We start from the raw sequence: 17,036 nt of genomic DNA, 5'->3' as shown, positions 1-17,036 counted from the left end.
TCCTTCAAACCTTCATTCCCAGGAAAAAAATACCGGCAATAGAATTGGCGTTCCTGGAATCTCTGCTACAAGGCCTTCTTTCTTTCACCAAGTATATGATCTTCTCTTTTGGCTTCATTGGGGATCAGTTCTTAATGCATTTCCAAATTTGATCTCTAGCTGCACCTGCTGATCCATGTCCTCTTCATTCAACAAGGACTGAAACCCGTTAGGGTTAGAAAAAATTTCCCTCCTTACTTATCTACCAATTGACTTCTTATCTTCCTCCCTTTAACTGCACCTCCCAAGATCTTTCCCTTCCCCAGAGCACTCTTACGCCCCATCCTGCGATTGGCTCTCCTTTCCAACCATCCTTCCCCCTCTCAATGGTCTATCTTCATGCTTAGCACTCCCCATATTGCCCTACTTGCACTGCTCCCTAATAATGCTCCATAATATGGGTGCTGTATCTGCACCTTGTAGAGAATTTTATGGTGCTTCCGTGTACCAAATTCTAAAATGTCCTGCTTGTTGTCCGCATCTAACTTCAACATCACAATGACACAAAATGCAATGGAATATCCAAATGAATTCTAACATAGCTTATCTCAATAAGGATTTAACGTTAACACACTACCAAGACTACCACCCCATGGAAAATCTTTTGATTGCACGAAAAAGGAGAAGCTCGAGTAGTTTAATCTACAATGGAACTTTGCTGTTCTCCTGTATACCCAACAAGTTTCTTTGGCACCCATTTGTTCACTATAACCGGTTGTTTGACACAATCTACTATTTAGGCAGATTCATAAAATAGTCACACGGTATTCATAATGCCAAACGACCCCTTATAGTAATTAGCCCAAGTAGTTCGACCTACCACAGAACTTTGATGTTTTCTATATTCACCAAGTTCTCTCATCCATCTATTCACCGTAAGCGATTGATTGGCATTAAGAACACCGTGTGCCTGTTCCACACACCTGCCCTAAAATTAGAATAAATTAACCATATAATGTTCCTAGTACCACACAACCCTTAGACATTCTACCACAAAAACTCTTTGCTCCCTCTCTAAGCGCCATGTGAAGCTCCTCTCATCTTCAACTTTGACAAGGCTTCCCCAAGCTGGGGAGATTAATGTTCACAATTTCTTTCCTGATCTAACAAAGCATGCTACCGCAGTCCACCCAAAAGGGGATTTCACCCTCTGCAGAACAGAAGCAGCAACAACCGTTATTATTGGTTTCCCTTTAACTAGGCGAACCTCCAGTCTTCATCATCACCACATTCATCCGGCAATATTGCTGACAAATCACCCAAGAAACCCTCATCGGAGGCTTCACCAGTAAATCCTTCAACCCCATCCCCACTAGGGTTTCAGGGACCAGAGCTCCCCCCTTGTCAACACAGATTTTCCTTTCAACATCGCCCGTACTCCTAGCCCACGGATTCGCATGTTCAAATCAAGTCAAAATAACAGGGACGTTCTTTTTGAACGTCAATTTGATTGGAAAATAAATTCGATCCCTAGTCTGTAGCTAGCCGGCGACACCATGGACTAACTGACCTACCAAGTCGACCATGATCACAGACTGCTTACTAAATAATGGAGAAGACACTTCATCTTTTCCTTTTTTCTTTCTACCATCCAATTGCTACAAATTCAAGATCACATAAATAAACGATGTAAACCGATCAGACAGTGCCAACCTTTTAATCTACATTAGAAATGTCAAATTTTCTGAACAGCCTCCAGAGGACCATTAGCGTTCGCCCAATACTGATTCAAGAAGAGCAGACTCTTCTTCCTGCAAAAGATCCAACTTGGTGACATTAGAATTCAGATATTTAGATCATACTGAGAAAAGGGTAAGCATGCACATACCACTAGAGCATTAAATTCTGTCTCCTCATCAATGGCACCAATTATCCCAGGGTCTTCCAACAACTCCTGCATTTTTTTTTTCAAATTCAAGCAATCAATAGTCCAGTAGGATCAATAGTTCTCAAAAACTCTACGTGATTAATGTTCCCACAAGTGACATCCAGTATACTGCTTCCCTAACAGATGATTTTATTCTGAATCGACAGTCCAGTAGGTTCATCCACTCCCAAAAATTGACGTTCTTGAGAATCCCAAGTTACGTATCAGAAACAGCATTTAGAGAATGAGTTGTTGCCAATGAAAGATTTTTTTTTTTTCTGTTTTTTTCTTAAACAACATACCAGATAACTTAAGAGACATCTTAAGATTTGAAAAGCTCTTCTTAAATACTGTTTATTCAGGTGCAACAGAAAATAAACTTGTGGGAGCACTTTTTGTTTCCCTGTAACAAGAAGTCCCTTTATCTTTCTGTTACGGTCTGGTTGTAAACAGAGTCTTGAGGAAGAGAGAGAGCAGAGTAGGAGGGAGGAGACGGAAGAGGAGAGAAAGAATTGAGATGAAAACCATATCATTCCATTAACAACTAAGGGCCTTATAACTTCTCTAGCAGAAGTGGAAGCCTCAAAACATGGATCGTGGCAGACCCACTAACAGGGATAACTCACGCTAAAAATGTGGAACAACCCACTTCTTGGAATAACTGTAATCAGCTTAACTGAACACTAACTAAGCCCATGACGCTTACTAACTGTTGCCATGATGCCACGATGGAGACCTTAAGTAGTGACACTCGACCTCCCTTGGAACTGTTCTTGTCCTCAAGAATAGCAGTGTGATTCAATTCTGATATGATGGGGAATTGAGCCTTAATTGCATTATAATCCTCCCATGTCGCCTCATCATCATGTAAATTGGCCCATTTGACAACTACTTGGACGATTGCCGCATTGTTACGCTTCACCAAACGGCGATCCAATATTGCCTCTGGTTCTGATCGGATTAGACCATCCTTATCAGTGACAGGTGGTGTAGTGATCGGTACCTGCCCTTCTCCAACTCGTCGCTTAAGCAACGATACATGGAAAACTGGGTGGATTGCACAGGACAGAGGTAGATCAAGTTTGTAAGCCACCAATCCTACCCTAGCTAGGACACAGAAGGGTCCATAATATTTGGCTGCAAGCTTGAGGTTGGTACGGAATGCCAGTGAGCTTTGCCTGTAAGGTTGGAGCTTTAAGAACACACCCAATCTCCTACAACGAACTCCCTCTCACTTCGTCGTTTATCAGCTTGAATCTTCATGCGATTCTGGGCTTGAGCGAGAGATTCAGATAATAAGCGCACCGTTTGAGCATGTCTGGTGGTATAATCTGCAACCACGGCCACCGAAGGCTGTTCGTCTCGAATTCCAGGAATGGGAGGTGGCGAGTAACCATAAACCACCTCGAATGGTGAGCTCTTGATGGCAGTGTGGTAGGAACTATTGTATCAGAATTCAGCTAGTGATAATCAATTGCTCCAAGTGCCAGGTCGATTGAAACACATCGAGGTCGATTGAAACACATCGCTCTTAGATAATGTTCGAGGCATTGATTGAGTCTTTCTGTCTGGCCATCGGATTGGGGATGGTATGCTGAGCTAAGGGCCAGCTGGGTGCCAAAAGTTTTGAAGAGCTCACGCCACATATTGCTGGTGAAGATCTTGTCTCGATCTGAGACTATTGTTTCAGGAAGGCCATGGTTGTTTGAACACGTTGCTGAAGAGAGCTTGTGCCACTTGAATGGCAGTGAACGGATGCGCTATGGCAATGAAGTGGCCGTATTTAGAGAATCGATCCACTACCACTAATATCACATCTTTGCCATGCGATTTTGGCAATCCTTCAATGAAATCAAGCGCAATATCCTTCCAATTGCCTGTTGGAATTGGTAGGGGCTGAAGTAAACCGGGGTTAGCAACGTTTTTTGATTTGCATCGTTGACATGTGTCACAATTAGCAATGTAGGTATCAACTTCCTTCTTGAGGCCAGGCCAATAAAAATGCCTTTTGATTCGTTTGTAAGTTGCTAACCTGCCCGAGTGCCCTCTGACTGCCATGTCGTGTAATTGCTGAATGATTTCGTGGCGAAGATTTCCAAAACAGCCTATGTAAAAACGACTCTTGTACCTCAGCAGACCTTGTTGCAACTTGAAATTGGGTCTGCCATCGGGAGTAATTACTAATTCCTCCTTGATTTGAGTGGCCTTGGTATCTCCAAGATAACTTTTCTCAATCGAAGCCTTTCAGGCTGGAATGACTGATGAAATAGCGCGCACCTCGTTTGTAGTTGGAATTTCGGCCTTGGTTACCTTCGTGAAGCGCGATAGAGCATCGGTTGCCTTGTTATCGAAGCCCCTTCAATATGCGATAGAGAAATTCAACCCCATTAAGCGAGAGACACACTTTCGTTGCAAGTTTGTATGAACCTTATGATCCAAGAGGAATTGTAAACTGCGATGGTCCGTCTTGATCACGAAATGGGCTCCTTCCAAATAGTGCCGCCAACGCGTCACTGCGGAGAGAACAGCCATCAACTCCTTTTCGTAGGTAGCTAAGCCGGCATTACGAGGGCCTAATGCTTCGCTCATGTATGCGATTGGACGCTCGTTTTGAGTTAAGACTGCCCCGATGCCCCGCTCTGATGCATCTGTCTCCAACACAAACTCACTATTAAAGTCAGGGTATGCAAGGATGGGAGAGGTCGATAGGAGGTGCTTAAGATTTGTGAAAGCCTCATCCGCGTCTGGAGACCAGCAAAAGGCATCCTTTTTGAGGAGCTGGGTCAGGGGTTGCACCACCACGCCATAATTCCATATGAACTTTCGGTAGTAACCGGTTAAGCCGAGGAAGCCCCGCAATTCTCTTACAGTTTTGGGTGTAGGCCAACTGAACATGGCCTCAACTTTCTTTGGGTCGGTGCTGACTCGTTCTCCCGATATGACGTGTCCCAGGTAATCGATTTACGCCATGCCAAATTCGCATTTGGATAACTTGAGGTAGAATTGTTCACGCCGTAGTAGCTCTAGCACCATCGAAAGGTGCTCAATGTGCAAGGCCAAATCGCTGCTGTAGATTAATATGTCGTCAAAAAATACCAGAACAAATTGACGTAAGAATGGAGCCAAAACCTGATTCATTAAGGACTGAAAAGTGGCTGGGGCATTAGTAAGACCAAAAGGTAGCACCCGAAACTCGTAATGGCCTTGGTGTGTCTGGAATGCCGTCTTAGGAACGTCCTCCTCCTCCATACGAATTTGGTGGTACCCAGCCCGTAAGTCGAGCTTGGAAAATACCTTTGCGCCAGGTAGTTCATCAAGAAGGTCGTCTATGACGGGAATCAGATATCGATTTTTGATGGTCCGACTGTTGAGTTGACGGTAATCCACACACATTCGCCAACTACCATCCTTCTTTTTAACGAGCAAGACGGGCGAGGCGAAGGGACTATGACTGTGACAGATAAACCCAGCATCCAGGAGGTGTTGCACTTGGACCTCTATTTTCCGTATTTGGTGGTAGGGGTAGGATATGGGCGGACGGCTACTGGTGAGGTTCCCGGGACTAGTGTGATCCTGTGGTCATGAAAACGCTGAGGTGGGAGTTGATGGGGCTCTTCAAACATGTTGGCGAAGGAGCGGAGGAAGAGATGCAGCCTTTCTCGGAATTCCATGGGGAGATCTAATCCTCCGTAAGTATGAACTGCAATTGAAGTCGACTTTGGAAGTGCTGCCAGCATGTTGCCATCATCCACCTCGAATACCCAGGCCACGTGCTCGACATGCTAGATGTTGATGTTTTTGGGAGGACAACCAGCTATCAGACAACTTAGCTCCTCCAATTGTTTCGAGTCACCACGATGGCCCTTAAGAATGACCTCATTTCTGTTCTTCTTAATGGTTGCCTGGACTTGTACAAAGTCGAAAGTTATAGGGTTCACCTCCTGCATCCAGTCAATACCAAGGACAATGTCGTAAGTACCAAGATCAAGAATGCGAAAATCACATCGGAAGTGACTGCCACACATCTCCCAGTTCAAGTTAGGACAAGTTTTGGAACACACGACTCTGGTGCCATTGGCTAGTGCAATGGTCATTTCCGGACAGTCCAAGACTTCTAAGTGAAGAGCATCAACCAACTTGGAATTAATAAAAGTTGCGGTACTCCCTGTATCTAATAGAATTAAGGCCGGCTTGTGATGGATGTGCCCTCTCAATTTCAGGGTGCCGCTACCGGTACTCCCATTAATGGCGTGCATGGAAAGTTCCACAAGTTGCTCATCCTAGGCTGGGACTGGGTTGTCGTCCCCGACTTTGCCATCATCAGAACTTGGTTCGTCCAAGACATGAGCTTCACTAGTTGGACGGGGTCTGCAAGAGTGTCCTCGAAACCAGGGGGCGCCGCAGCGGTAGCATGTGGGAAACTTCTTGATTGGCTGTGGTTCCCGTGGGGGTTTCGTTCCTCCAAAATTAAATTGGGCGGCGGCAGGCTACGAAATGGTTGGTGCTTTGTAAGGCGGCTTCGTGAAACTTGGCCTTTGCCATGGCCTCCCGAATCGTGAGGGGGGCGTGAGCCTGGACGAGGGACTGAAGCGAGTCGGTTAGTCCGCCAATAAAATAGGAAATGAAGTACTTATCGGATAGGGTGACACTTTCACATAACACATGTCCTTTTAAGTCCTTGAATCGCTTGATGTAATCCGCGACAGTTCCTATTTGTTTGAGGTGGTTGAATTCGGCAATCACGCTGTCAGTATCTTGAACGCCAAAGCGTTCGCACAATCTGTCCACGCATTGAGCCCAGGTGAGGTCATTGTGTTGGAGCAGTTCATTGTATAGCCAAGTGTCGCCTTCTTCGTTGAGATGGAGTCAGGTAGCTTTACTCTGCGGTGTTTGTCAATGTCATTAACGTCAAGGTATTGCTCACATTTACGAATCCAATACCGGGGATTAGTAGGAGTGAACTCGGGAAAATTGAGGCGTAATGGGATATCACCTGAACGCCGGACCATAGTTGGTATGGTGGTTTGTGCTGTGGTGGACGGAGCAGAGGATGCCGCAGTGATGGAAGTTGTTGCTGCCGTCGTGGTGTGGTTGGGAGGTGGGGCACCTAAAAGCCCTCTATTATCAGAGTCCTTACCAGCAATAGTACCGGAAGCAATTGTTTCTTGTAACTCGGTGAACCTCTGGTCAGCATGTTGAAAATATTGTTCCATTCGCTGCCAAGATTCCTGAAGGCGAAGATTGACTTCTTGGCGAAAGTCGGCCATGGAGGACTCCAGCTTTTGGACAAGTTCGTCTGACGATTTGTTGTTCGTGGCTTTGGAGCGTGTAGCCATCGTGCTGTCTCTGATACCACTTGTTACAGTCTGGTTGTAAACAGAGTCTTGATGAAGAGAGAGAGCAGACTAGGAGGGAGGAGACGAAAGAGGAGAGAAAGAATTGAGATGAAAAGCATATCATTCCATTAACAACTAAGGGCCTTATAACTTCTCTAGCAGAAGTGGAAGCCTCAAACCATGGATCGTGGCAGACCCACTAACAGGGATAACTCACGCTAAAAATGTGGAACAACCCACTTCTTGGAATAACTGTAATCAGCTTAACTGAACACTAACTAAGCCCATGATGCCTACTAACTGTTGCCATGATGCCACGATAGAGACCTTAAGGTCGTGACACTTTCCAACACAAACCTTTTATTTAATTTTGTTTCATACTTGGGATGCGATGGCAAACAAATTAATTCTAAACGAAGGGGAATAAAAGAACAAAGAAATGAAATACCAAATACTTACATCTTCCGCAATTTTCAGTAAACCATTTTGGTCCTGCATGCACAGGTCAAGATTATCAGTGTCACATGTAGCTTAAGCCTTTAAGAACAAAGTAGTTTCATCCAGAGAATAACCATCACAAGGACAGCCACAAAACTTTTGCAGGGCTTCACCCAAAATTAGCAGGGGCAATTGGAAATCAGAATATCTATGTCCCTGTAGGTAGGGATGTCAATGGGTCAATTTTACCTAATACCAACTCAAATTGGATATGTTTATATGAGTCTGGAAAAGAAAAATAGAACCCAATTATTAATTGCTTCCAGGTCTCGTAAAATTTTGCACCAGAACCTGGATTCGAGAATGCATATCTTAAAAAACTAGCCATTTACCACATTTTACATGTAAGAATAGAACCTCTTAAGCAACATTGGCCCAAACGCAACATTGGCCCTGGTTTGGGTTCAGAATATAGACCTGAGCCTGAACCCAATCACATTAGATCATGTTATGTCAGTCTTCAGGAAGGTAGGGGTTAGAGCTGCACCAAAAGCCCATGCCTTGACAATCCCACCTGGGATAACCCAGTCAAATCTTTACATCGTTCTCTTGGAATTAAACCTGTGATACACATGGAATGGCAGTATAGAGCTAGTCCAAACTACTGAGCTTATCACTCTAAGAAGGGGCAAATAATGGCTTTATCCTGGTCGACTCCTTATTGCCAGAAAACGAAATTGATCATTTCACAAGACACGTTTGACATACCTTCACTGCAACAAAAAGAAGTGGATCAGAAGGGGTGTAGATCATAAAGTGTGCACCGTCCTGCAGAACAAAATGAACAAAATGCAGTAAGTAAAATCTGAAGACCCCAAGCTGATGGTATCTGCTGAGGGAAATAGACTGAAGAACCATTGCACCATAAATTTCAGAATAAAAGAATAACCACACTCATGTACCAAATGTATAAATAATAAGTCTGAATTATTAAGGCAGAATTCGAATCAGACCAACATTACAGTTTGAGAGGAATGAAATTCAAAGCAAACAACTAGTCCAAAGTACAACAGGATAACAGGTCCACAAGAAAGAACAATTTTAGGGGCATAAACAGAAGCAAAGGCAAATGGAGCTCCTCGGAAGTGCCAAATAACCTCTTGAATCATGTTTTAACTGAGCAGTAGAAAGGAGAACTTCTCAACTTGGTTGAGTTGTATTCTATTCAACAACCTTTAAAGGCCACTTCTAGTGCCTTAGGCAACAATGACCTATCATGATGTAAGAAGCCACATCTGCTACAAAGCGTGAAAAGCTAGAATAATTTCAAAACTCATTCCAAATAAAAATATTCATATTCAGAAATGTAGAAAGCATGCTATTTTGTGTTCACAGAGCTGTGGCTGATCATATGCTTTCATTTCTTCATGTCTATCAAATTCCGAGTTTCTTGCAGCAGTGTTCTGCAACATCTCAAATGCTATGTAACATAGGTACCTTAATTTTGGTGGAGTACCTGTACCAGTCGGGTGCAACACGGATACGGGTACAGTGTCGGGTGTGGCTCAGGTACAAGTGAACAGGTACTGGGTACGGTCAACATACCCAGGTCCGTATCTGTCCAAAAACAGACTCGGTCAATGTTGATCGAGTTCATTTTCATCCAAAATTTAGGGTTTTTTTTTGTTTTCTTATTTCCTTTCAAAAACGCAGAGCCTTGACAAAATTGTAGGCAACCTCCGGCGACGTCCAGCAACTTCCGGCAACCTCTAACGACCTCCGGCAACCTTCCTGCATGAACTATTTTTTCTTTTTATTGTTGTTCTTAGTAGTATTTTTGTTTTTCTACATGAAAATTCGACTAATGTTTATATTTGACTGTCTAGGGGGCTGCTCAGTTGTCCATATATTTAAACCTTTTCATAGGTGTCTTAAAAACACTGCTGCAAGATCCGTTGATATATATTTTCTAAGTATTTCTTATATATATATATATATATATATATATATATATATATATATATATATATACTGCACTCTTTGGCTATAAAAAAATTGATCCACCTCATTCAATTTGTCATGTTTCTTTGAATCATTCAATGACTAATTATAAATTACTCTAGGATATACAGAAGAATATGTTTCTTAAGAACTTAAAGAGTACTCTTCAGACCTATATCCTTTATAACATTGTGATTATCCAACCAATATGCAGTCAGCCTGCGACCTAATCCTCTTCTTCGATAACTGTCTACTGGAAACGGAAATGGGAATCTTGTTGAATTGGACATTGGACACCTCTAATTATGACAAGACCCCCAAAGATAAATTCAAATTAGCTTATCCATCATCATATGCAGGACAAATCATTTCCCATAGCCATCACACCAAGAACATGAAACAAATTAGCCAGTAATAGGTCTTTGCACAATAAGATCTTCATCTATCCATACAGGGACGACATTTAATAGATCCTTCTTTTTGGTCAATAAAAACCCCTTCCCAAACTGTGAAACTTTTTCCAAATGATATGACTTTCTGGATGTAGATGATGATATCTAGAAGGAAAACCACTATTATATCCTATCAGAAAAATACCTAATTATCCCTTTACGGCTTCTACTCACATAAAGTTCTTGTTTTGACAATTCAAGACTGGGAAAAGGCTTTTTAGTAATCAATATTAAAAGCAGTCCAATCCTGAATCTTTTGTTCCAGCAAAACGTTGGTACACTAATTAATAAGAGCGATGTAGTAGTAATTAATGCAAATGGTTCATAGGTACAAACTTTGGAACTTCATGGTATACCCTTGGCAACTTCCTATTTGTAAGGCTGCAATTTTCTAACCACCCTTATTAACTGCTCAAGGCATCGATCCATGAAGAATCAATTGTCAGTTTATTAATAACTCATGGTCAACTTTTCTTTTTTAAAATGGAAAAGTTTCCAATCCAAGAGAAGTAAACAATTAAATGATCTGATCAAGTAATATTACATTAGTATGGTTCGAGGAAGTAACAGTATCTACTCAGATACTTCTAATGTTGAAGCAAGATCAATTAGGACAAAAATTAAGCATTTGATCGAACTATTCTATGGTGGGAAGGTAGTAGCTATGAACAGACATCGACTTCCAAGAAATCATCGAGTTGTTCCAGTGAATCACAACGATCATTTATTAATGGAATCCTTGTCTGCATTGAGCAATTCAATAACAGGTCTCTAATCCAATCAATATTGATATATCGAGTATCTGTTGATAGGAAGTACTTGGGTGATCCCTGCAATCCGAGTTTGAGATGTTGGAACAGGTTCAACGTTTGGCAGCGGTCCACAAAAACGAGGCTTTAGAAGTGCAATGGGCAAGGCATTCCACAGCATGCCAATACTCAGTCATAACTGTTATTCTATGCCAATTCAGCCAACTTCACAAGTCACATGTTTATCCCACTCATCTTTCCATCCCAAGGCACAGGCTTTCCAGAACTAGATTTGTTAAACTGATGCTCAACAAATAAAGTGACATCTCCACTACTCCCACAAAGACAAGTATGATCTTACTTTATCCTGTCCATAGAGAAGTTGGATCTTTGTCCACTGTCCACTACAAACGCACACGTCAAACTTAAACACACACATACACATAGCAGATATATATTTATGTAGTCAGGATATATCAGCAATGCATCAAACAGAGGTTACGTAACCTCTTGTGTCTCATAGTTAAAAAATAATTTGCGGTCCCACTCTACTCTCATGAAGCACCAAAAACAAATTGCAAAGTTGCAACATTTTTAAAATCCAGTTAACTAGGTTTACTCATTCTCAGTAAGCTTACCTGGTGAAAGCACGTGATTTCTATGCCTTCTGGAGGCAGTCCATCTATTTCCTCACCATCATCTGCATGATACGAACCACTTAGTTGATGCTATATGAAAGGTAGTATTCAGCCAGGAAAAAGAGGAAGCTGCTCTACATGGCACAAACTTCCATGCTGACACCAATATATTCAGAATGGCTCTTAACATTAACAAGAAAAAGAAAACAATTGGATATGATTTGACCCAGGTTTGATGTGCTGCCGTAAGTATTTAGAAAAGAATTCAAACACAATCATTCTTGGGAATTTCTTGGGAGATTACAGTATCAGCTACATGATAGCCTATTTCCTTTATTTCCAAATGAAGAAAAAATAACACACAAGATAAAATGAACTATAAGGAAAACATTAAGCTAGTTTTCTAATCAACTAAGATTACCCAGACATCCAGTGTGGACCTAACAGGGCTTTTCCCAGATCTGGGTTCAGACAGGGAAAGGATAAAAGACTCCACCAAATAGATAATGGCATTATATTTGACACGGGAATTTTACTTGGATTAATAGCATAAGAGAGACAGATCACAGTTGCCAGAGACAAAAACAAATTGCCGAACAGAGATAATACTAAACGATGACAATTGTTGTATTTTCAGTACTAGCTTATGCCATAAATATGTAAGGGGTGCATACAAATGTCTAGATCATGTGCAGCCCTTTAGGGACTTGAAACACTAGATGTAGGTTTGCACAATCAACAAATATGACCAGATCTATAACCAATGTAGTAAAGAAAGCATTACCTGTTCGAAATTCAAGTATATCTTCCTCAGAGTAACAAAATCCTCCTCTGGCAGTATAGCAAAATCTGATCATACAAAAATAATAAATCAAACAAGATTATACAAACTGTTCTAAAACTCCATAACTATAAAAATACCCACAACAGACATCTTTTATTAGATTAGACATCAGAAATTTTGATGAGACTATTATTTCTTGAAAAATGAACCTTTTTTGTTTGGCAGGCAAGCTCAGGGACAGCCACCACCCCCCCCCCCCCCTCACCCCCGCCCCCCAGCCCCCCGGGGATCCAACTCCAGATCCTTCAGTTATTATATTGCAACCTAACCATCCATCCATCTCATTTGATCCCCATGTCTGAAGCATCCCCACAGTAGCCAAAACATCTTTACATAATGAGTTCATGGTAAAAGGGACCTTGGCTTTGAATCATAACGACAAAAGACATAAAAATTGAGGTATATATATAACCAAATGGTGCACACTTTCCTTTATAAGAAAAGAATATAAGAGAAAATGTCATTTTCATTGAAAAGTCCTAAAGTACTTTTCCTAGGCATGCTCTTTCATTGCATAAACTCTATCATGAGAGCAAGCTCATTTACAAAGTTCTGAGAAATACAGCATTGAACATTTTTGGCCTAATTAAAGTTTCAGTGGAAGAGACACACTTCAGACGCTTGGCTATGTTCATCCACCTGATACCAAGTCAATGAGGTAGAGCTAAACAAGCATAGCAGAATGGAGCTTGGATAATGGACGTCCCAAGACATGTCTTCATGTGAGATCACACACTAATGTTTGCTAAAGAAGGTCATGTCATTTAGAGTAAACTTACAAACCCAACGAACTCTCAATAATAAAAATAAAAACAAAAACAAAAATAAAAATAAAAACAAAAATAAACTATTACCCACTCAAAACCAGGTGCATATGAATCTTGGCAAGAGCATAAGCAGCAGCAGGGATAATTTCATCAATTTCATTGTCATTTAGCTGCAAAAGAACTGACTGCATTTAAACAACCATCCAATTTCCCAAAAAGAATAGTAAGTGACTATTTTAAAGGAAACACATCTGAAATACACTAAACTCCATAAACAGCAAGAGAGCAATGCGGCAACAGAAGAATGGACAATAAATAACCAAAGCATCTCTTCCATCTCTCATGCACTCTGATGCCTCCAGCTCTCTGAAACTAGAGGGAAGAAGGTCCCCTTTTTTTTCTTCCTTTCTTGAATAGAACAAATACCGTTCTCACCTATGCTGGATGCAGCAGCCATGTTCAATACCAGACAAGCATAGTGCTCTGTGAATGGTCTGTCTCCATCAAAAGGTATCATACAAGATGGAATATGATGTTGCACCACTTATGGTTGACAACTGAAAAGGTCTACTACCTCTATGAACATCAAGAAGTATAAGACATATTGTAACTTGACCAATAATTAATGCAAAAAAGCCAGTTGGAATCTCCCAGTCTCAAAAAGAACTTTTGAATCGCATAGCAGCTGGTGCTTTTACTGAAATGGATGGTGCAGTATGACATTTGATTTTTCTCCCTCCAAAAGCATAAAAAAGGATAAAAGACAAGAGGAAGAACGGATAGCAATAGCAGAGCTTGGGATAATATTATATTTGCTCAAGCAATAAGGAGTTCCATATCAATAACCCACTCGATTCTTCGAAAAACACACTGCATAATTACATGAGTACGTATTCCATAGGTACTGCACAACTGTGAGCATAGATATAAGATATAACGTTGATGAATAGACCTCGTGCAATATTTCCTCCGGGACATGTAAATAAAAATATGTTGTCAAACGTTCATCGACACCAAAATATGATACTACTATACTAGCATTACATACTTAATATAATCATCCCAGTAACTTCTAGTTTATCAGGCACCTCAGTAAGGAATTTTCATTCCCATACAAGCAAATATTTTGAACATTTGCCTCCAATGTTGTTTTTACCTCCTCTTGGTAAAGGTAATGCATCCATGTTGCTTCTTTTTTTCTTGTTTTCTGATGAAGTTAACTTGAAAAAAATGATTTTTTTTCACAGGCCCAATAAGGGGAAATTTAAAAGCAACTGAATGTATCAAAGATGCAGAATTTTTTTTATAACACTAATATTGAAAGAAAAATTCTACATAGTCCAGCTATTAGCGCAATTTCACAGCCCAAATAATCCAGTAAACAGGATACACAACAAGTGATTGCACACCTGACCCTTCATCCGGAAAAATTATCAGATACCTTACATTGGGTTGCAAAATATGGGAAAAGCCCGTGCACGTTAGGGGAGAAAAGTTTAGCAAGAGGAACTTCTAAGTTCTAATAAAGAAGCAAGTGCATTTGATAGAAGCTCATTCAATGTAAATAATGGTAAAAGGGACATACTGCTGCCCAGCCGTCAAAATTTGTGCTTTTCAGTATCTGCACTGGACTGCAAGCACAAAAATCACCACAATTAGATGCATGAGACAGAAAATTATCTTTTACTAATTACAACGGTTTTTCACCTACGTATCAACAGGACACAACAGCATACATTCGTCCCCTTTTGAGCTGTAGAAGACTCTTCTCACAACACATTCTAAAGGTTGATTATTTGCAGAATCAACCTGCAAAAGCAAGAATACACTTTTAAACAAGGAATGGATAGAAGACAGACAAGGTCCACCATACACATATCATCTATCGGAGAACACAAATCAAGACATCGTGTTTAAGACAAGATTTTGAGTATGGCAACAAATTATTAATAGGCATTCTTGTTGGCATCTATAGATATGAGAATATAGTGAAGAAGCCTAAAGGAGGAGGGTACATACAATGGTAACTATCCTCCTGGACGAGGCCATAACGACCCTTCCGTTGGCGTCAAGGATAAAGCCAGCAGGAGGCTTCGGAAGGGGATGTAAGGGACGTGGATCGGTTGAATTCGAAGGAGAAGCTTCGTCATCGGTTCTGTCGTCCAGTGGAACGGGAACAAGGGCGGTGGTCTTAGCTGGAAGAGGCTTCCTCTTAACACCGCTGCCTCCATTGTTACTGGTCCTTTTCTTCTTCGATGAAGAAGAAGATGATGATGAAGAAGAAGAAGAAGAAGAAGAAGGGGTACCGCCTTTCTGTTTGCAGGAAGGGAAGGTGGAGATGAGCGGTTCTAATCGAGAGACCCTGCGGAACGGGCGACCCAAACGGGTGCAGGGGCGAAGCCAAGTAGTGGAATAGGGCGTCGCAGCAAACATTTTTTGTGATTGTCAGAGAGAACCCATTACTGCACATCCATTAAGAAACTCAAGGAGAAGGCAAGGAGGAAGAAGGAGACGAAAATTTGGAGCTCCACCGCCAGCGGGAGTTACCAGGACCTGTTCTGTGTGATGGGGGGAACTGACCGAGGCGATGTTGTTGTTTTGTTGATTCAATCAGATAGTTCTATTTTGGTGCAAAAGACGGACACCTTCGACAGTATGGCGCCCTTTAATATGCACTGTTGTCTCTCCAAGATTTTAAAATATTTATGTGGAACAAAAGATATCCCCAAGGTGTGAGGATCTCTTCTGTGGATGAAATCTTTTTGAACTATGAATTTCTCAATAATACACATTTTGTTTATGAAACTTTTAGAAATATGAATGTGTACAAGTCTCCAAAAAATATGACGAGAGCAGCTCAGACAATCAAGCCTTAAAACAACAATTTCAAAACTCATCGACACTGCAGCCATTAACTTCACACCAGACACATTTTTTAGTATATATATATATATATAATTTAGCTTGGTATGTTATGCACGCAAATTTGAATAAGACTCCGCACTGGGCCCAAACTGCTTAGCTTTTGGGCCCTCCGCCTGAGTTGGGCTCGTGCTGTAAAAATGGGTTTTGGGTTGGGCTAGGTTTGACTCAGTCAAATAATTATTTATTTGTTTATAGCATATTTTTTATTTGTATATAAAACATAAGTATTTTATTTTTTTGTTAAATTTGAATTGGGCTGATCGGACTGGGTTGTGCCTTACCTAAGCCTGACCCATGATGGTTGGGCTTGAGCCTGGGCTGTTAAAATGGGTGGGCCCGATGTCCAGCCTTGAAATTGAACATACACTAAAATGTCAATAATTTTATGTTTATTTCTTGGTACCATGTAAATAGTTATAATTTGTTTACTCCTAAAATGTTAACGACTTTAATTTTTACTATTAAGAAATTAAAAGTTTTTTCTTTGGCATGCTTTACTTCAAGGGTTGTGAAAACTGTCAAAGTTAGCACACTTATTCATAGGCACCACATCTGCCCTCAACATCCCTCTTCCTTTTAAGTTCACTTTCAAACACTTAGTCCATAAGGTGCCAATGGATTGGAATAGAATCGGATATACCTTCATCGTGTCTACATTTTGGGATATTCACATATTCAGAATTTAATATGAATAAAAAAAGTCATATGAATCAGAATCTAAAATCCGATCTTACAAGCTGAATTTGATCTTAATTCGAATTTTACATTCATATCTGAATCCACGTCCAAATTTAGAACCAAATTTAGCTTATTTTCAAAATGTAAGGGCATTGGATATAAGATATTTATTTAAAAAAAAAATTGATCTGAATCTGAACTAAAATCTGATAGGATATTTATGTATATCTGAATCTGAATCCAGTTACATGTCATTTCTTAAATCCGAATTTTATTGATTTAAAGTTTTTTCCCTATCTGAT

At 40.8% G+C, this 17,036-nt stretch overlaps 1 protein-coding gene across 1 annotated transcript; it reads right to left on the bottom strand.

Annotated features, from left to right (window-relative positions):
- Window positions 1-1,578: 1,578 nt before the first annotated feature.
- On the bottom strand, window positions 1,579-15,792 carry LOC116266880 (uncharacterized). Its single transcript, XM_031648329.2, has 10 exons — window positions 15,151-15,792; window positions 14,843-14,940; window positions 14,717-14,762; window positions 13,219-13,301; window positions 12,305-12,369; window positions 11,521-11,582; window positions 8,449-8,508; window positions 7,702-7,734; window positions 1,868-1,933; window positions 1,579-1,790 (listed from the first exon to the last, which is right to left on the bottom strand). Exons 1-10 carry the CDS (start codon window positions 15,562-15,564, stop codon window positions 1,746-1,748), a joined length of 972 nt encoding a protein of 323 aa, XP_031504189.1. The 5' UTR covers window positions 15,565-15,792; the 3' UTR covers window positions 1,579-1,745.
- Between the last annotated feature and the right edge of the window lie 1,244 nt (window positions 15,793-17,036).

This window comes from Nymphaea colorata, chromosome 13, assembly GCF_008831285.2.
Source record: "Nymphaea colorata isolate Beijing-Zhang1983 chromosome 13, ASM883128v2, whole genome shotgun sequence".
Taxonomy (NCBI): Eukaryota; Viridiplantae; Streptophyta; class Magnoliopsida; order Nymphaeales; family Nymphaeaceae; genus Nymphaea; species Nymphaea colorata.
Note: the sequence above shows the minus strand (reverse complement) of the source record. Positions and strands in the feature narration are given on the sequence as shown.